Source organism: Protopterus annectens, chromosome 7.part0 (assembly GCF_019279795.1).
Source record: "Protopterus annectens isolate FY-2018-M chromosome 7.part0, PAN1.0, whole genome shotgun sequence".
Classification (NCBI taxonomy): Eukaryota; Metazoa; Chordata; order Ceratodontiformes; family Protopteridae; genus Protopterus; species Protopterus annectens.
In genome coordinates, this window is record NC_056739.1 from 157,599,863 (window position 1) to 157,621,257 (window position 21,395).

A 21,395-nucleotide genomic window follows, 5' to 3' on the forward strand; every position below is an offset into this window, starting at 1 on the left:
ATGAAAATATAGGTAGCACTCATAATTGCTTTACCAAAAAATGTACTTCACAAAATGTCTTCACATTACCTTTTTTGCTTTTTGCCCACTGCTTGAATACTGAGTTTAAGCACACAGTAATTTTTTTCTGTCATACTTGGAGATATTTCTTTTAATTTTCAAACAAAAATGTATTTATTTTAATGGGTAAGCCCACTGAATGCACGTGTCCCTTTTTCAGGACAACCTGGGAACACTTTTTAGTTAAGTGACTTTTTTTTCAGTCTCTCACAGTAAGCAGCTCGAGGTTGAAGGAATCAAACCCTGTGCTACAAAATTAAGCTCATTAATAGCTCACAGTCCTAAATCTCATTAGATTATCTCTTCAGGTAGTTGCCCTCTTAAGCCTTTTGACCATATTTAGTTATATCCATATAATTCAAACAAACGTTCATTCATATTTGTGGAACCTGAAGTGCTGAATCTGTACAGTGGTAGCATTCACTAGATTCAGGGTGTTTAAATCACAGATGGACTAAATATGGAGGTTTTCAATCCAAGTGCGAGTTTGCTTAAGAGACTAAACAGTTCTATCTATTTTGTGTGGCTGTTGAGATATTTTGAGAAATATGCAAATTATGACAATATAGAACATGAACATTTAGTATCTGTTTTGCTGCTCAAACAGTGCTCCCTATCATTTGTGCTGTAAGTCTTTCAGTAGATGCCTAGAAGCATCACTAGCTTGTGATTAGAGAAACATCTGGAGGCTTCTCTAGGATTCAGATGTAGGCCACGCAAAGACATCACCTCCATTTTCAAAAATTGTAGTTGACTGAGAAAGTACTGGAATTATAACACTAGGTTCACAAAACTGCATGTCATAGTTGTAGACGTAATAGAAAATTAGAAAAGATGATCCGAGTCATAACTTTAATGTTTTATTTATTACATCTTTTGAAAGATCGCTCCTGTAAGATGTGGAATCTGGTTACCGGACAGGAAATTGCAACTCTAAAAGGACATCCAAACAACGTGGTCTCTGTAAAATACTGCCTTCACTCCAGCCTTGTTTTTTCCGTCTCAACTTCTTTCATCAAAGTGTGGGATATTCGAGATTCTACAAAATGCATTCGCACATTTACGTAAGAAACAGGAAGTGAAAATGTGCTCTGACCCTTCATTGTGTTGCATGCTTTTAAAATTGAATTTGTATAGACTATCTTTTGAAATAAAAATGTTGCTTTTGTGTCTTTATGCTGTTAAGTAGTGAAGGGCATCATTACCTCCTTACCCACGTGCATGAACACACACACACACACACACACACACACACACACACACACACACACACAGTGTCACTCTCATTCAGGATGTGTGGCCTGGTGCGTGCTGTACGTCCATAAACCTTTTTATTTATTTAGACAAGGAAGACTGTATGAGCAGGTTTGTCAGTGTGGTTTGTCAGTGTCTCTGTTTATGTGCTTTACTATGTAGAAAAGATCCCCTTTGCAGTTGTTACTAAAACAGGACTTTGCCACAGATTTAAGATCCAGCACTGCATGTCAGTATTTCTTTTGCTCACCTGTTGACCTTTTGGCCCTTACATATTTATGTCAGAGTCATGGAAGGTGTTCTCCGGAATTTGATTTTGGGGACGTCGAGCAATTTTACAAGCCTTTGTAAGGTTTTGATCCCTTTCAGGACTGAGGCATTTCATTTGGGCAGTGTGGAGAAGTCTGCGCAACTGACCATCTTGTGCCTGCCCTGAAACTGAAGCAAAAACTGTATAAAACTCTAATGGTTTCATTGTGGTCATTTTCGTATGTAAATTAATGCAGATGAAATTCAACACCAATACTTTTGACAAACTTCTCGTTACTAATTCTAGTTCTTCTGGCCAAGCAATTTCTGGAGATGCATGTGCTGGGACAACCACAAGGACAATTAGCACGACCCAAGGGGAGCATCAGATTAACCAGATAGCACTGAACTCTACAGGGAGTGTACTATATGCAGCAACTGGCAATTCTGTTCGCATATGGGATCTGAACAGGTGAGAATGCAATTTCTGTCCGAAAAGTCAAACTGTGTGTGTGAGAAACTAAAATGGACTTGAAAACTATGAGATGCATTTTTAAATGCTTTCTGTAATTTTTTTTGTAGGTTTGATTTCATCAAGATTTTTATTTTGTTGTGCTATTGTTGTGTTAAAATTAAGCAAAGGGTATGACAGGTATATGTGGAAAGTGTAGACTGAAGTACAAGTAGGGGAATATATTCCAAAAAACTGTCATTGTTCATTGTAGAAGTCATTACTGGTAGTGTTTGTTATCCATGAGTTGTACTGAAAGTGGATGCGTGACCTTGCAGTCCAACTTAGAGCTTTCACGTACATCTCCTGCTGGCTTAGCTCTTCATGTATATCATCAGCCAGCATGCAAGGAGGAAGACACTCGTGCAGCTGCACAGCTCTTTTTGCAGAGAAGTGATAAGTCATCAGTCCACAGTTTGGCAAGTCCCTCACAGGTGATTTCCATACAGTAAGTTGGAATAATTACCCAGTTTGGGAATATTCAGTTAGCTCATAAATCCTTATTAAGCTACAGCCAAAGGTGACCACTCGAAGCTCAGCCAAATTTGTACTGTTGGGAAGCTTACAGTATTGCCCATTAAATAAACTTTATCCACGTATAGCTTGCAAAATTGTTTGATTGGCTATCCAGTCATCCAGACTGGTTTAAAGGTTGCTAGATAAGTAAGGGCAACCGTTTCCGGAAGCAGGAGATTTAGTTTTGTTAAGTATCTGTTATTCCATCAGATGGTGTTAATGTAGTAGGATGGGATTAGATCTCTACAAGAGGTGTTTGCTTTACCGTTGCTTATGTTCAGGTGAGAAAGCAGTGCCATTCATAGTACAGAAGGCTAAGCAGAAATCACCCCTCGAGATTCTTCATGACACTGAGTAGAAGAACAGGGCATTTATTCTTTCAGACTAGCTAGGGGGATTGAGACCAGAGATCTTTCTGGTGAGGAAGCATTGGTGTCTCACATTGGTTTAGGTGTTCAGTGAGTTGCATGCTGAAGGGAGCATTATATTCAATGACAGGCCTGATAAGGGATGAATAAAGTGAGACTGTAACTTCTTTGGACCTTGGAGAATACCAACAAGGATCGTCTGTGAGGTGATGGTCAAAGGAGAGTCTTGTCAACATACATACCCATGTTCCTGATGATTGTGCAAACTTTGAATAATGTAAACCAGGTTTCAGTAAGCAATACTGATGCTAGAAACTGGTAATGATACAGATGTTACCTTTTGTGGCTATAGTAGCTGAACTGGACTGTGATTAATTCTGGAAATTGGCTTTTTAAGAACTTTTATATGTCCACAGTATCCTTGGTAAAGCATTTAGCTAAATGTGTGTCTAGAAGGCAGATTCTGCTGGAAGACTTTCACACAGTGTATTTGTATAGGAAAACAATACTATGTTTCCTTCTGTGTAACTGTACAATCTTCAGGAGGAAGGCATTGGCCTTAGCGAGGTATAGTTCAGCAAAATTACTGTAATCAGAGTGGTTATAGGAGTAACCCTTAGCCCGCACAACTCTGTGTGTGGCGGGGGTGCCACCCAAAGAGAAGTGTTTGTGCTGGCACAGTTGTCAGTCAGATCATGAAGTGAAGGATGTGACATTCCATCCAGATTATTTCTTGTAGGTTATGACAGCAGCACTTAGGCGACTGTCTTCATGTTACTTGGCCAAAGGATTTCTTCTGTGGTGACACAAATGTATTAAAAGTGTGGATCTTAAGAAGGCTCTGCATAAGAAAAGACATTAACTGGAGCCACGTCTGTGGGTCTGGAAGAGCCAGTGCCACTAGCGATACCCCCCCTCACTCTTTTCTTCAGGATCACATTTGAGTCTTCATCCCTGCTCCTCAGTTCCAAAAGCGACATGGGGTCCTACAGGGTCGAAGACGAGTTTAACCCTTTCTGTAGGAATCCAGGTTCTGATCTGCCAGTAGTCTTACTGTTGGAACATGTTCTGTAATGACGGAGAAAGCAGGGGAAGAGGATACTTTTCCACTCTTACATTTGGGGCTCTAAACCACCAAATGCATATCACTAAGTATCAAGACAAGTGCTCACACAGATGGAGGAAGTGATAGCAGATGTTTCAGATGAGAATGTGAAGGATGAAGTGAATAACTTCACCTGTGGGCAGGCATGCACTAAACTGTGATTGTCATGCAGTAGGTATCTGGAGCAGGAGGTATATATGTGAGTGATCAGGATGGTACATTCATCTTTGCAGAAAAAAATGAGCCAAGAATAAAGGTCATCAGGGCCAGGAGGAGTATCAGTGGACATTTGGTGTAAGAATATTTGATGTACGTGGCTGTTATGTGCTTAAAGTAGAAGGGGGATGTGAAAGTTGGGAGGGGAGAGAGAATGTTAAGCTGTGGAATGCTGTTGAATTCTTTGAGGAAGTCCGCAAGAGATGGTTGATAGCTGGAGCAGTGGTTGAAGTTTTATATTGCCATAGGATGTTTTTCACCTGATTAGTTGACTTTAAACTCATTAGAGAAATATTTGGGTTTTCTTAGGAAGGAGGTTTGTTTGCTCTTGTGAAGAGTAATTCTGTGCCTGTTGTTTTGCCAGGTTCATGTACAGAGGTGTGTATATTCGTGTTTCTAGGGAAGAATTCTTAAGCTTCATCTCTTAAACTGAGAAAATCGTTCTGTCATTTTTGTTTTGTAGGCCTGAGCTGTCTTAAGAAGAAAGAGAATCCTGAAGTTGGAGCAGTGTTTTGTCTAAGGGGATTTGCCCCAGTGTTAGGGTTGTGGGTTTGTGAGTATGGGTGACAAGCTAAAGGACTGGAGATGTTTTTTAAGTTTTGTAATATTATGGTATTGAAGCCTAAAATAAGGCAGCTTGGGGGGGGGGGGGGAGTGCTTGAGAAATTGATCATTGATAGAGAAGACAGTGAGGCAGTGGTCACTTAATGTACTAGTATGAGCAGTTGTATTGGAGACAGAGTTTGTGATGTTGATGTTTACTAGGTCAGGGATGAATTCTCATGAGGATTTGAAGTTTGGATGTGTAGGCTGAGGTCAGCTGTAAAAGTCCCAGTTCACACAGAATTCTGATTGTCAGTAGACTGGGGCCCAGGAATGCTGAAGTAGATATTGATCTTATTACACTTGGGGGAGATGGAAGCAATATTTTGAATGATGAATTTGAATTCTGACAGTGAACAGGGAGGGTAAGTAACCAACCACATCAGGGAGGGTAAGTAACCAACCATGTTACTAGCAGAGCTTTAAAGGAATCCATTTAGGATCACTGTCTTAGAAAGCATTGGCTTAGGCAATGATGAGGGGGGTGAGATTTTTGTAAAGGAGTAATGAATCCCCTTTCTGCTCTCTTGCCTGGTCTGTGGTCATGGCAGTATGTGGGGGGGGCATTTGTTTAAGGTTAGGGGGAGTACTTTATCAGCCAGGTTTGGGTAACTCTACAATGTGCAGATGATCTTTCAGTAATGTCTTCCTTTTCGTTTCCTTTACTGTATCTAGTGGTTCATTTACAGGAGGTTTAACTGAGACTTCCATTTTGTGTAGATGCTTTTTTGTCTGTTAGTAATATTAAACTTAAAGCCTATTTTACCTTGACAGTTCTAAACTAAGGCACAAACTTATCCTGTCCTTGGTTAATATAATGCATTCCCCCAGCTACTGTGTCAGAACATTCTGTAGAGAGTCCTTAAAGTTATTTAAGTCCCCACTTTCCCAAAAAATATCTTTCCAGTTTGCTGTCATGTTTTTAGTCTTGACCCTAATCTCGGTCTGAGTTTTTGGGATCCTGTACAAGTGTTGCATATTACCTTTTTTACCCTATTAGTTTCCTGGTTTGTACTTTTTCCTTTAATGTTCCCAAAGCCACCACCTTCCTATATATTTGATTTCATTTGTTTATAATTAAATGCTGGAGTTTAATTTTCTGGATGTATTTCCACAATTGACATGCAATATCTTCCCTGAATACAGTGCAGCTGCCACCCATATTGTCATCCATTTCCCTTTGAATACTTGACATCTATTATTTAGATCGCTGTTGCAGTAGTACTTGTATCTGGGTACGTTATCCAGTCTTCAAGAACTCATGAGCCTTCCCCCTTGAGCAGAATATGACCTCACCGGAGCACATTGAGCATGCCAGTATTAAAAGGGATGGATTCCTGTGACATTTTTAGAAGTTTATTGTCACAATATGCATATTCAGATGTCTCATTGTTCATTGTCTAGTCCATATGGATCAACCGGAGCTCAAGCAAATAAGTATCCTTTCAGGGAATTCATTTTTTCCACTGGCTTTATTATACGTTTTTGATTGCTTGAGAGTTTCCCCTTGTCTCCTTTCTCATGTCTAATAAGAAAAAGTAAAGTGCAAGTGTGTTAACAGATCCCATTCAGAGACTGCCCTATTAATTTTAGTTTTGGTGCAGAACATGTCAGCCAGAACTGCGATGTTTGCCAAGGGTGTGTGCCCCCTTAGAACTGTCTGGTAGCACAGAAGTCCAAAGCTCTGAGCTGTTAATGAGCTACATCCTGTGCCCTCCTTCATTTACTTACTGTGTGACGCACAGCAAGTCACTTAACTAGACAGTTGTCATGGGTCATCCTTGAAAAGGGGAAATCAAATGGCTTTACCTATTCAACATATAGGTTTGAAAAATAAAAGTAGGCTGCATACACTTGGCTTGCATATACTGCAAGCACACTCTGCCATACATTGGCTACTTCATCTGCCTCAGTCAAATGTCTGCCTAAGAAAAAGTGTACAGATGAAGTTTAAGGGCAGTACTTGGACATCAGTGTTATTGTCAGTCCAAATCAGTCCATCCCAGTGTGAAGTTCTTTTGCAGCCTGTGGACTGGCCATCTTCCTTTCTCCCCAGTTCTGTAATGATGCTTCTTCAAAGGCCATCATGGCCAGGGATCCAAACATGTCCATTTCAACTGACAGCTTACATTGACCTTTCTCTAATGGTTAGGCCTATAGGGAGCAATGAGGAACCTTGAGTTATTGCCAAATGTGACAGCAGAAGTCGTAAAGTATTCATTAAAGACTAGATAAAGGGTTTTGGTGTGGTTGGTCCTGCTTGATGGATTGAGCTGTAAGTTCTTGAGTGGATGTCCCTCTCAAATGGACACAAAAACAAGACCTGTTTCCTAACCTTTATTTTGACAAACCATCAAAAAGGGTACAGGTCGGCCTTCTCACCATGTTTTCTCAGGCAGGCAAGTAGGACTGGTTTATTCTGGCTCAGGCCCCTCTTCCTCCTCTGATAAAAGTTCCTTCTGAAGAATTAGACAAGGAGGGACCTCAGGACACAAATGAGAATATCAGGACTGTGCCTATGTCTCACTTTTGGAGAAACCTTTACCGCATGAGAGAATACTTAAAATGGGAAGGCAGAGAAGTCTTACACACTCAGGAGATATTTTGAGCTCTTGCAAATGGAAATCCCGCATGTCTGTGGCTATTCCATGTATCTCTGGTGCCCTGGAGAGTGCATTTATAGCAACATTCCAGGCCGTAGACCCCAACCTCCAGCTTACAAAAAGCCAGTCAGATTGTGCAGGGTGCAAGATGCTCACAAGTATCTCTCTGAGAAAGTGTCTAACCCTGCAGTAGCCTCAATAGATCCAGACAAGAGTTCAAAGGTTGTAGCTTCTCTGAGCTCCTTACTTAGTGATAAGGAAAGTAGAGCCCTCATGGATAACTTTATTTTATAAAAAAAAGTTTATACTTGAGCTGTTTCCTTCAAGGCAATTAATTGCCAGAGGCACATGACCAAAACTCCATTTGACTCTATTGGCTCATACGGACCAAAAGATTGGAGAGGTGTCAGACTCTGAAGACTAATTTGTTGGAGTGTGCTCAGACTGTGGTTTAAGTGCAAAGCACTGTTGTGGGTATGATGCAGTATCTCTAGGAGCAGCTGCTGGCTCTGCCATTATAGGAAGACACACCTGCCTGGCTCTGCCGTTATAGGAAGGGCATGCCTGCCTGGCTCTGCCATCACAGAAAGGCATCCCTGCCTGGCTGTGCCATGGTAGGAGGGCACGCCTGCCTGGCTGTACCATGGTAGGAGGGCACACCAGCCTGGCTGTGTTGTAGGAGGGCACGCTTGCCTGACTGTGCCATGGTGGGAGGGCACACCTGCCTGGCTGTGTTGTAGGAGGGCATGCTTGCCTGGCTGTGTTGTCGTAGGAAGGCATGCCTGCCTGGCTCTGTTGTCGTAGGAAGGCCCATGTGGTTAGGTTGCAGCCCTTGCCTGCAGATGAGAAAGCACAATTAATCAATGCCATCCTGATAGAGACTTCAACGTTGGGGAGTCCACTGTTAATATGTTGAAAATATTGGATGAGAGGAGTAAAATAATGCAGCGCAGACCATTTTCTTATTCTCCTGTGCCTAGGAACTACACTTCTAAAATTTAATGGAGACAGTCTAAAGGCAAAAACAAAAAGGGAGAAAAATCTCAGTTCAAGAAGAGATTGAACAATGATAATACAAAGGAGTCATGAAGGCCTGAAGAGGACAGATTTGTTTAGCAGAGAACAAACCTGACTGTTCTGTTACCTTTTTCCTGTCCTTTCCCGAAATGAGGCAACTGTCTCAATTTTGTTCACAAAAAAAAAAAAACAAAAAACAAAAACCCTTGCAGACAGGCAAGCACAGAAGATGAAATGCATTCTCTGTAGTATGGACAGAGAAGTTTGCCTTACCACCCCTTCCCTTTAATTTCCAGAGTAATCCAGAAGGAGAGGTAGGACAAACCCAGAATAATTTGAGAACCCCATTCTGGCCCACATTGGTTCTGTCTGTGCAGGGAGTTGGCAGGAGGGCAGTGTCAGCCACTTGCCCAGAGGATCGACTTGCTAACAGTGGAGCAGTTCACTCATACATCTTGGTCTGCATACACTACAGCTGTCAGCTTGGTTGATATAATTTTAATGCCCTTGAGCACCAGTATTCTAATGTGCTTGAGATTGTCAGGGAAGCTACCACCAGAAAATCTTACGCATCTAAATGGTAGAGGTTTATGTTCTGGTGTCACATTATAGCTTAAGACCCATCCAGTGTGGAGGCACATCTAGTACTTCAGTACCTTGGTGAACTCCTAAACGTGGTGCCTAGCCTATACCTCCATTAAAATCCATTTGTCTTCCATCTCTACACACATCTGCCTGGATCCTCCTGTGGTTAGCTAGCTCCTAGACAAAACAGTTCTTCATGTAAGGCCACTGAGGAAGGGAGTGGCGATGACTTGGGACCTGAGCTGTGTCCTGGGAAGGCTGGCTGTAGTCTCCTTTTTTTTGAGCCAGCAGCCTCCTCACCATTAGTTTCCTGTTTTGGAAGACAGCTTTGCTGTTGGCACTTAACTCAGCCAGAAGGTTGTTGGAACTGCTAGCTGTTATGTATTTTCACAAAGGGCAAGTTGACATCACCTCTTCTTTCATCTGTCCTATATATGCAAGACTGTTTGCTTTTTCCTTCTCATTTACACCCCCTAAACTTAGAGCTAGGTGACAAGTTATTTGTGACTTAACTGAGGAGAGGAGAGTCCCTCCACCTCAACCTCAGACATGAGTTCCATCTGGTATTTCAGTACCTTTATTGAACTCTTAAGTGCTCAGACTGTGGCTTAAGTGCAAAGCACTCTTCGAGATATGCATCTCTAAGGATCTGCCTACTACTCTGATGTGAGTACTTGTTCATTCTGCTGCTTTGCAGGAATTTAAGATGGGGGAAAGAAAGCTGTGAAGGTGGTACAGGCATACATCCCATTTTATGCTAGTATAGTGGACATGCTCCAGGATAGCCTTACACTGGACCAAGTGGAAGGCTCCTGAGCTGCTTTGAAGATTCAATGGTCAGATGGGACACCCAACAGTAAAGTCATAAATGTAATTAATGCTGCAACACTGCTGAGTTCAAACATCTTTTATGGTAATCTACCTACAGAGGTAGCCAGTTGGCAGTGTAAACATTGGCTTTAGGTAATTTGGTCACATTGTCCAATGTTGATATTACGTCCCACCTACATGTAAAAATGTGGAAAAAGTGGAGCTGATGACAACTTGGTGAAGCACCATTCCTTCTACCAGACTTTAAATACTTCATTTCTCTGTAAGCAGAACATCAGAATAACCTTATAGAAGCTAGAGAGGGTTGTGTTCTAGTCATTTTAGGCCTCCTTCTCATTCATTTCCGTAACAGTTTTGCCATTGTACTCATGTAAACCATTTGTATCCCCCAGAGTAGAAGCATGTGGCTTGTTTCAGCCCATTAACCACAAGAAGTAGGATGTGTCCATGCAGGAGAAATCAGGAAACAATCGAATCAAAAATGCTTTCATAGTGTTTTCCTTGTTTTGGTAAATCACTCAGTTCATATTTAGAAACAAATAACCATCAAGCAGCATATTAAAACAAAAAGAACAATTTTACTTTGTTCAGGAAACGTATCTTTCAAACAAAACAGTTAAAAGTTGAGAGCTTTTGTCCTTAATGGTAGGACTTCATCAGAACTAGTAATACAGTATATAATATGGTTGTTATAGAACATTGTTCAGTTATCACATGACCTTAAGGAACCAGTGAAAATCCGGTTGTCATGGAAAACTGGTAGGAGCATAGGATGCAATGTGACCTCAAAAGTCATTCAGTTGCCTAACAAAGAAATCAGTACCCTCCACTCACATAAGTAGTAAATTAATTACATATGTAAATATTTGTATGTTAGTCATACCCAAAATGATTCCTTATACTGAAGTCTTATAACAGTCTTAAAAAATTTATATGAAGCTTAAGAAACAACTTTTAAAAAGCAGATAAACTTATAAAAAAACAATTGCATGCTTGTTGAGTCCTGGGAAATTGTCAGCATTTAATTTAAGTTGCCATTTTAACAATATAGTCTAAAATGTTTTCCCAGTTTCCTCTCATTTCATTAGTAGGAGCAATCTGTAGGATGCCAAATGCAAATTTCTTAAAACCTTGTAATGCCACAGAATGTTTATATAATGCATTGTTAGTGTTTTTGGTTTTTATATCATAGTTGTGTTTGTACATCCTTTCTGTAGGGCCCACTCAGTCTTTCCGACATAAAAGCAGGACAATTGGTGCACTTTGCTAGGTGAATCACCACCTTAGTATGACTGTTCCCTTCAACTAAATTGATATTAATGCTTGTGTAGCAATCCAAAGTGCTATGAGGGTGTTGGTGATGTAGCTGCATTGATTACAGCTCCCACATTTTTGGTGCCAATGTCAGTATTGTCTGCCAGATTGGTTGTGCTATAAATGTTCATACCAGGTTTGCATATGAGGTTGTTTTTTTGTCCCAGTTTGTGGTAAACATCATCTGTCTTAAATATACTCCAGTGGTTCTTAATATCTTTGATGTGCTTGCTTTGTTCATTATCGTGGAGTATCAGATCATGTGAACATTTGTAGAGTTAGACTTTGATGCTGTGGGTTCAGTTGTCAGTAAAAGTCCAGAATGGATGATAGGTTTGACCCCCCCCCCCCATCCTTCCGTATTTGTTTCCCAGTGGTGGATGATAATTTTTCCAGGTAACCTCTCTCAAAAAACATGCTGTGAATTCTCTCATATTCTTGCTTAAAAAGCTCAAGGTTAGAGCACATCCTGGCATCTGACTCAGTGTCCCGTAAATAAGTTTTTAATATGGTAGGGGTGACTACTGCTAAAGTGCAGATGGGTATTAGAAAATGTGAGTTTCCTATAAATTGCAGTGCAGCAAAGTCAGTTGGCTTTGGATCCAGAGTCTGCTACTGAGGAGGAGGAGGACAGGCTAGAACAGGTATGAGAATTCTGGTGAGGGAGAGACTTCAGAAGACAGTGAGGGATGTCATCAGAATTAATGACAGACCTATGGCAATCAGACTCCAGTGTAATGATAGGACACTATTCAAAATCACATTCTGTGACCCCCCCATGACAGGGTTGTGATAGTGGGGCAAATGCATTCAGACAGTAATTGCCGGAACTACTAGATAAAGCAGGACAGCAGGAATTGGTATTGATAATGGGTGAATCGAATGCACATATTGGAACAGACATAGCAAGATATGAGGACTGCCTGGGTCCACATGGGCGGGGCAACAAGAATAAAGGAGGAGAAGCCATTCTAGACCTCTGTCTTGCAACTGGCTTTGATGGTAGCCAACACTTGGTTCAGAAAGAAAGACGGTCACAAGATCACATACAAAAGTGACCAACATGCAACTCTGATGGACTTTCCTGTAGTAAGGAAAGGGCACTGGGGCAGAATCTGCAATTCAGAGTCATTCCTAGTGAAACAGTCAGCCCAAAGCATAAACCACTGATTGAACTATCAGCTGCAAGCAACTGTCAGGTAAGGCTCAAGGTCGACAGAGACCAGGCTGAAGACCTGGAAGTTGACTGGAGAGTGAGCACAAGACTTCAAGGAATAACTTGGGGCTCTAGCACCCCAAGAAAAGGAGAAAGTAGATGAACTTGAAGAATGGCATCACCTCAAAACAGCATGTGTAAGGGCTACAAAACCAATGTGCATCAAGCCAGGTATAGAAATAAACTTACATAAGGAAAGCTGGTGGTATGCAAAAGTCCAAGAAGTCATGAAAATAAAAGCATGCAGGAAAAAGTGGAAGATAAAGACAGACCAGGGTAGGAAGGAATACAGGTTAGTTAACAGGCTAAGAGAGGAGTTGAGATTAGCAAAGAACAAAGCATCAGAGGCAATCTACCACCTTCTGGAAAGTTACTGAGTGGATGGCACAAAGAAAGCTCCATCATGTTACAAGGCAAAGACAGAATGATAATCAGACACCCTTCATAAGGGATGCCCGCCACAACCTTCTCACCAGGGCAGATGGAAGGAGTACTTCCCAGCAGCTGCTGAATGAAGAAAGCCCCACAGAAGCTGTACTGCCCCAGACACAGCCTACAGCATGTTACAGACACCTGAACAGTAAAGACAGAGCAGTTGAGGAAGCTAGAGGTGATGGGCATGAAGTGCCTGAGATGGGCAGTAGGATGCACACTGTGGGACATACGAAAAAATAGGGACATAAGATCAGAAGTCAAAGTAGCTCCAGATGCATAAGAAGATGGTGGTTCAGGCACACATGCAGGAAAGCAGAAGACAATCTGGTGAAGATGATTGGGACAGACAGAAGGCAAAAGGAAATGAGGGTGTCCAGCAAAGAGGTGTATAGATTGTGTGAGAGAAGACCTGTGAAAGACCGACATAAGTGTCAGAGGGAAGGGGAGTGGCATTGAATAGGGGAAAGTTGGTGGCAAGTGACATACCACCCCGATCCCATGTAGAAAATGGGGAGAGAGGGGTTTGATGATGATGTCCATTCTTACCTTCACACGAAATGAGCAATTGATCTGAAAAATATAGATCAAGATAGTACCCAAGTTGTCTATGGACATCCAAGGTATGGGATATCCTTTCTCCCTCATTTTAGGTTCAGGAAAGAAAACTGGGAGACTGATAGTTTGGATACCACTTTAGACATAAAATAAAAATTAATTCTTAAACCTTGTCTGTGGAAAATGAGGTGGGTGGACTCGCCATGAGAGCTTACAACTCAGATACCCTTCTTGCAGAGGTCAGAATGATCAGTAAAACGTTTTCTGTGTTGAGCAACTCAATTCAGCCAGGTTAGCTGGTTCAAACGGAGCAAGTGTTAGCTTCTCTAACACAGAATTAAGTTCCAAAGGAGAGGCGACTGGGTTTCTTGGAGGCCTCTTATGCAAAACCCCTTTTAAGAATATTTTGACATGAGACTGCCTTGAAAAAGAGGTGGATCATGGGCAGACATGCTGAAATGGCCAATAAATGAGCCTTGATGGAGGAGTAAGAAAGGCAGTCAGATAGCAACCTGCATAAAAATTGTAAAACCAGAGAACAACTAACCTTGGATGGGTGCTGGTTACATTGGCAGCAAACAAAAAACCTTTTCCATTTACTAATAAATGTATTTTAGTAGCAGGCTTACTTGCCTCCATTAGTATCTTCTGCCCATCCACAGTAAGCAGTGCTAAAAGGTAATTAAGGCCCTATCATCCAGATAGTTAGTTTTTAGTTAGGATGCATCAAGCACACCTGTTCTTGCATGAGTAGATCCTAGTCTGTGAGGAAGCTTGTTTTAATTGACCCTGGCCATTTCCAAAAGGAGGGAGAACCACTGTTAGCTGGTCCAGAATAGAGTTGCCTCAGTGATCTTGGGGGTAACCAAAAACTCCAGTCTGTCAACAAACCTAGCAAATCTGCTGGGCATTGTCTGTACTTGTACAACCTTGTACTCATGCAAGGTTGCTAAGGCTTGGAACTCCTTACCTGTATCCATTGGGGTTATACCCTCCCTGCCATCTTTCAAAACCACTCTGAAAGACTTCCTAGCTAAAATCTGTCTGTGTTCCTGCTCAAAACCAGGATAAGCTACATCCCTAAATGTGAGTGAACAAGTCCCCTTTCATTCCTTATACCTCCCTTCTTCACTTGCTTCCTTACTGTCTAATTCTCTTCCCTGACTTTTTCTAAATACACCATAAGCCTGTTACCCCTCATTTCATATTGCATTTCCTATTTGTATTAGACTAACTTACCTTTCTCTACAAACTGTTTACTATTTCTCTAAGTATTAAATTACTGTCCTATACCTTACATCGATTCTTAACCAATGTTTTTATCTTATGTCTAATTTGTTATGATTATATAAACTGCGGATGTTTTGGCTTATTTTTGAAGATTGTAAAATTATTCATTTTAGGTTTTGTAACAATTTGAAGCTTTTCTTCCGGGTCTCTGCTGAAAATGGCTTCTCCCTAGCTGGACTTCCCAGTAACAGAATGTCAATAAATAAATTGCTTTTGAATCTTCAGAAGTACCCTGGATATCAGTGGGGAAAGGGTGGAAAAGAATACAGGAACATTCCTTTCCAAGGAAATGAAAGGGCATCTGTCTTCTAGGCCTTTTTGCATGGAGACTAGGAGCAGAATCTTTTCTGCTGATTGTTCACTTGAGGAGGCAGATAAGTCTAGTTGAGAAACTCCCTTCAGATGAATCTAATCCTGGAAGACCCGTGTTCTAGTTTCTGTTTGTAAGGATCTGCCCTTGTCGTGCTCAGCTTGTCTGTCAACACAGTTTTGCTCTGGAATGTAGGATGTCTGTAGAGTGAGACTGTGCTGTGCAGCTGTATCCCAAGCTAACATAGCTAGTCTTCAAAGGGGGTACAGCCTGGGTCCCCCGTTTGTTGATGGCACCAAATGACTATGGTATTGTCTGTAACAACTTGAAGAAGTCCCGGGGGCCCAAGATGATTCTGAGAGCTGTACCTTGATTGGGGCAAGCATCTCTTATTTGTGCTTGCGTCTGTCCTTAATGTCCCAAACACCTCACACTTCTGTCCCTCCTGAAACTGCTCCCCAAGCAAAACTCTTACCTTTTATGCAAGTACGCTTTAAATGTGCTTTGTTTTTGTTGGACTTGTGCTGCATGAGCACGTATACTAACTTTGTGTACTAAAGTGTTGTGCAGAAAGCCACCACAAGGTGTGTCGTATACTACTACTGTCAGGTGTTCCAAATCCTGGTAGCTCAGCAAAAGCATTTTGTTCTTTTAACAGGAAGTTAAAACCACTGGCAGTAAATCGTGAAAACTGATGTTTACAGTGTGCATTGTATGTTGAACATTTTCTAGGTATTGGATGGCTACTTGATTTGCTGAATCTTACATAGATTAGTTCTTTTAATTCTACAAATGCATTACCAAAATATTAGAGTCATTTGATGAGAGATGTCAACCACTACTTCCACTGTCACTCTACTTGGAGTACGACTGCTGTGCTGAAAATAAATGGCTTACTGGTACAATTCAGGTTATTCTTCATAATAGTTATTCATTTTCTAGCTTTTGGTAACCAGTTGCAGGGGACTAAACTGTGTTTTTATGTAGTGATGCAGGATGCAATCAGACCTGATGAATGAAATGCTGGAATCTCACTACATGTGAAATCTGTGCTGCAGTTATTGTATCATTCGAGTTTTGTAAAATGGACAAACATGTTTGCAGTATTAATGCAGCTGAAACAAAATTCATGTGTTTTCTGTTTTCTTGTGCTCTGTTGTCTAGGATGCAGCCAGTTGGGAAACTGATTGGCCATATTGGACCAGTGATGTGCCTGACAGTGAGCCAGACAGCAAATAACCACGACTTGGTTATTACTGGGTCAAAAGACCATTACGTCAAGGTACTTTGTCCTTGCACAATATTAATCTGTAGCTGTCAAAATGGGTGTTTTCATGAATATTGTATCAGAGTGCTGAACCTCATGGTTTCATGTGTCTCAAGAGGTTTACTTGAGACTCTCACAGCTATCCTGAGGTATTAATTTTAATTTGTAATCAGTTCACTTTTAATTATAGCATGCTGTATTGTATTGCGTGTGACTTTGCCACTTGCTTGAAAGGCTTTGTGATTACTGAGTGTCTGAAGAGACAGTTGTGACTCTGTCTCAAGTGGACCTGCACTGTAGAATGTTGTTTTGCATAGTGTGTATCACACAGGTTGTATTCCTAACACTGGTGTTGAAGTTGTTGTCTGATGGATTACTCTGTCTCAAGTGGACCAGTACTGTAGAATGTTGTTTTGCATGGTGTGCATCACACAGGTTGTATTCCTAACACTGGTGTTGAAGTTGTTGTTTGACGGATTACTCTGTCTCAAGTGGACCAGCACTGTAGAATGTTGTTTTGCATGGTGTGCATCACACAGGTTGTATTCCTAACACTGGTGTTGAAGTTGTTGTCTGACGGATTACTCTGTCTCAAGTGGACCAGCACTGTAGAATGTTGTTTTGCATAGTGTGCATCACACAGGTTGTATTCCTAACACTGGTGTTGAAGTTGTTGTCTGATGGATTACATAAGGGATATCGTACTTGTGCATTTATGGCAGTTCTATGTTCAGTTCCTAGTTTGCTCGAGGAATGCTTTTTCTTGGAAGCATTACACAAGAGCCTCCTTTAGTTGAGGACTATAAAGGTGACGATAGCAGCAAGACAGCAGAGGAGGCTCTAGCTGCTGCAGAAGCCGGTGGTTAATTGAAACATGGCCTGAGAGTGATAACCTGCAAGGAAACTGAATGAATAAGGGGATGTCAGTGAGGGCCAGTACACTTGTATGAATGTGACTAATACAATAGAAGACACTGACATAACACAGCCAGTGAGCATTTGGGGAGGTGATTGAAGCAGTACATATCACATGAGCTAGTGAATGTTTTCTTCTAAGAGGAAAGGTAAAGTTAACCATAAATGCACAAAAGAGCAGGTTCATGCACTCTGCCCTACATGGAGTAGGCCTTAGATGAGAGATCTACCATTTACTGAATAGTAAGTGTGGAATGACTTTCTTTTTTTCCCAGCAAATATCTTTATTAAATTTTCACACGACATAGGCAAATGAAAAACAAACATGACACCACTTTATTTACAAACATTATACATCACAGACACCATTGAAACAACTCTTGTTGCAAACATTATACATCACTTATAATCTATCCATTCATTGTCAATTAAGCATTATATGGCTCAATCAAATCCTGCCTCTTAAAAGTTATTCCTGCTCTGCATATATTCCCACAATTCCCATTTTATCCTATGTAGTTTGTTGCATCCCTTATCTAAAGATCCCAATTCTAGTTATTTTATCTCTGTTACTATATTCTCTACTTCTAGTAAAGTTGGTCTAGACTTTGATTTCCATTTTTTAGCAATTGCTTTTTTGGCAGCCACCATAATTAGACTCCGCAAGGTTTTACTGTGTCTAGGCAATTCCAATTCTGTATCATAACTAAAAAAAAAAAAAAATAATTTCCCCTGCCAATCCAATTTGTTCAACCAGCATCTCTGACAGAGCAGTCTGCCTGGAATCCCTAAAGTCTGCCAGCCCATTACATTCCCAAAAACATATGTTCCCAGCTACCTCTTTTTGCCTGTCACACCTCCAACACTTGCTGTCCACTTGAGGAAAAATTCTTCAGCGTCTACTTGGGGTATAAAAATGCCAATGTAAACACTTCTAGGCAAAGATCCTAAATCGTCTAGACTTTGTTGCATATTTGGGAGATATGTATATGTCCTCCCATTGTCTCTTTGTGAATTGCTTATCCAATCCCTCTTCCATTCCTTTCTAACCTCCTCTGATGATTCTTATAATTGTCATGCAATATTTGATATGCATTACTAAGTATTCCTTTTTTAATGGCAGCTTCTGTTCTAGATTCTATTAAAAACTCTACCAGTGCTGGTCTTTCATTCAGGACCCCCCTGTTTCTTTCTCTTTCTCTTTGCCTATACTCTGATATCAATCCTTGATGGGGAAAGCCATCTCTAATCTGCAGTCCAAATAAATTATTGGTCTCTTCTCATTGTATTACTTTTCCATTTCTAGTTATTTGCTCCCAATACCTTGGTTCCTTTGCCAATTTTCTCCAATAAGCTCAAGCCCCCTCTTGCCTATTATCTGTATCTCTGACCCCAGTCATCCCTGGTGGCAAAATCTCAATTCTCCATTCTCGTGATGGTTTGATTCTTGGAGTGCTCTTTGCTATTTTATGGATGTAATACTCTGTATAATTTGTGTTGCTCTTCTTAAGAGTTTGCATCCAAAATCCCAATCTCTTTGTTTCTTGAGCTTCCTCCCTGGTATCAGCATCATTCCTTTCCATTTTGCATTATAGTTTTCTGCTTGGGCTATGTACAAGAGCCTTAACTGTGTTGCTGTAAAATACCCCCCCAAATTGGGTAATCCTAGTCCGCTTTGTTCTACTAGAAGAATCAGCTTATCCAACTTGACCCGTGCTGTCTTCCCTTCTCAGATAAAGTCCTTCAGCTCTTTTAATTGCTATCCATAGCTTCTCCTCTGGTTGATAAAAGTATGCTTGACCTGTATAAGACTAAAGGAACTAAAAACATTTTAATGGCTTGTATCTCCATGTACCAAAGCTTCCAGTTTCTCAGTTTTTGTATTATCTTCTGTTTAGTCTCTTCCCACATATCCTTAGCTGCCACAGCATAGTCATTTCTAATCCATACTCCTAAATACTTCATTTTGTCATTTCCCTAGAAGTATGGATATTGTTGGACAAATTTGTGTGCGGGTACATAATTTACTGCTATTGCCTTTGTTTTATCTTCATTAATTTTGTATGTTGAGAAAATATGAAACTGTCTTAAAATGTTCTACAACATCCTTTCTGGTTTTGTCACATATAAAGTAATATCGTCTGCAGATAGAGACAGCTTTTCCTGACTACCATACCAATTATATCCTTGAATTTCTGAATCCCTTATTTTCTTTGCCAGTGATTCTAAATAAAATGCAAACAGAGGGAAGTGTACAACCCTGCCTGGTTCCTCTACTCAAGCAGAAATGATCAGAGAGGACTCCATCCACTTTTAATTTGTGCCTTTGATCCCTCATATAGTCTTCTAATCAACCTTATAATTGTATCAGGGAAAGCAAATGCTTCCATTGCCCTGCTCATGAAGTCCCCAGTCTACTGTGTTAAATGCTTTCTCTGCATCAAGACCCACTAACAACAATGGTATTTTCTTACATTCTGCTTCCCTCTGGATCATCAATGTTCTGTTAATATTGTTAAATGTTTGCCTCCTCTCCACAAAACCGCACTGATCCATATCTATCAAATTTGGTATCACTTTTGCCATTCCTTTAGCCATTGTAGACATAAACACGTTACAATCATGATTTAGTATTGAAATGGGCCTGTACAAAGCTGGATCCGATGGATCATTTACCCTCTTTAGGTATTACTGTTACCACCACTTTCTTCCAGGATACTGGTGCTTCTCTTAAAATACTGTTAAACAAAACCTTCCAGATCTTTATCAGTTTTTTTCCCTCCTAACTTCCAAACGTCCACAGGAATGCCATCTATTCCTCGGACTCGCCATTTTTCTCTCTCCCTTTCCTATCCTGTTAGTAATTGAGCCTCAGTTACCTCTAACCTGGGCATATTTCATTCTTCCATAAACATTTCCATTTGTACTTTTTTTTGATTTTCATATTTCTCTGCTGTATACAAACTGTCATAAAATTAACAAAATCTTTCTAATACTTCTACAGGGTATCTTGTCCTTGTTATAGGGTTCCCTAAGCTTGTTGACAGCCCTTTCCACTTCCTGTTGCCTGAGGAATTGTGCTAAAAAGTTTTTGTGCTTTAGAATTGTCATCAAAAACAGTTGCTTAACACCAGTCTTTCTAAACTTGTGCATATTGTCAAAGCAACCCCTTATTTTCTGTTTAGCATTCTACAGTTGCTCCTTTTCTTGTTCTGAGAGAGTCCCCCTGTTTTGCAATACTTCAACATTTGCCAATCCCTCTAAATAATTCTGGTTACTCATTAACTAGATCTCCCTTTCTTTTATTTCCATCCTAGTTTTAAACTCCACTTTAATTTTATGCCACTCCCTAGCTATGTTTTCAGAAGAAAATTCTATCTTCTCTAGTAGCTCCTGAATTATTTCTAAAACCCATTCCTTGAATTCCTCTCTCTTCAACCGATAGGTGGGAAAGTGCCAGAGTGTCATTTTATTTCATTACCTTGCATTTTTATTTTAGTTGTTGTTGGCGCATGATCTGAAATGGTTATTGGGTGCGTTTAAGTACAACATGCTCCTATGAGATATAAAATCTATCTAGCCTAGCCCAGTTTTTGTTTCTTGGTGAGTAATATGTAAATTCGTTCTGAACTAGTACTGAATTCACATCTTCCATGCCAAACATTTTCATAAATTTCTTCAAAGATCTATCCTCCTTAGTTATATTTTCCCTTGTAGGCCCCCCAGACACATCTTCACTGCTGCACACCAAATTCCAGTCTCCCCCTGTAAGTAATATTCCTTGCTGAAAGCTGATTATTTCTCCCCAAATTTTCTTAAGCTCCATTATAGTAGTTTTATGGGGGGATATAAATGCATGCCACTGTAATGCTCCTCCCTAGTCAGTAGCCCCTTAATACTATGTATCTTCCATTATCTTTTTATCCTCCTCTATCACTATTGGGGCTCCTCTTGCAGTTAATATAAGTACTCCTCTTTTCCTTTGACCCAGATACTCCGCTGAATAACCATCCTGAAAACCTTTATGAAATGCACATGTTCATGTCTTTCCAGGTGTGTCTCCTATGGCGTAGCTATCGCACTCTACATTTTTAAACATAGTTCACTACTTTCTTTTTTATGTTCATCTGTAAGGCTATTCAGATTGAAAGACATTACATAAAGTATCATTTTCT

General features: G+C 40.5%; 1 protein-coding gene across 2 annotated transcripts in view; it reads left to right on the forward strand.

Annotated features, from left to right (window-relative positions):
- Nucleotides 1–21,395, forward strand: part of KIF21B (kinesin family member 21B) — a 1,412,490-nt gene that overhangs the window by 1,306,560 nt on the left and 84,535 nt on the right. For both annotated transcript variants that reach the window (XM_044076606.1, XM_044076607.1), the window contains 3 exons: nucleotides 944–1,124; nucleotides 1,871–2,035; nucleotides 16,203–16,320. In XM_044076606.1, coding sequence (XP_043932541.1) covers nucleotides 944–1,124; nucleotides 1,871–2,035; nucleotides 16,203–16,320 — 464 coding nt within the window. The remainder of the gene's footprint in view (nucleotides 1–943; nucleotides 1,125–1,870; nucleotides 2,036–16,202; nucleotides 16,321–21,395) is intronic.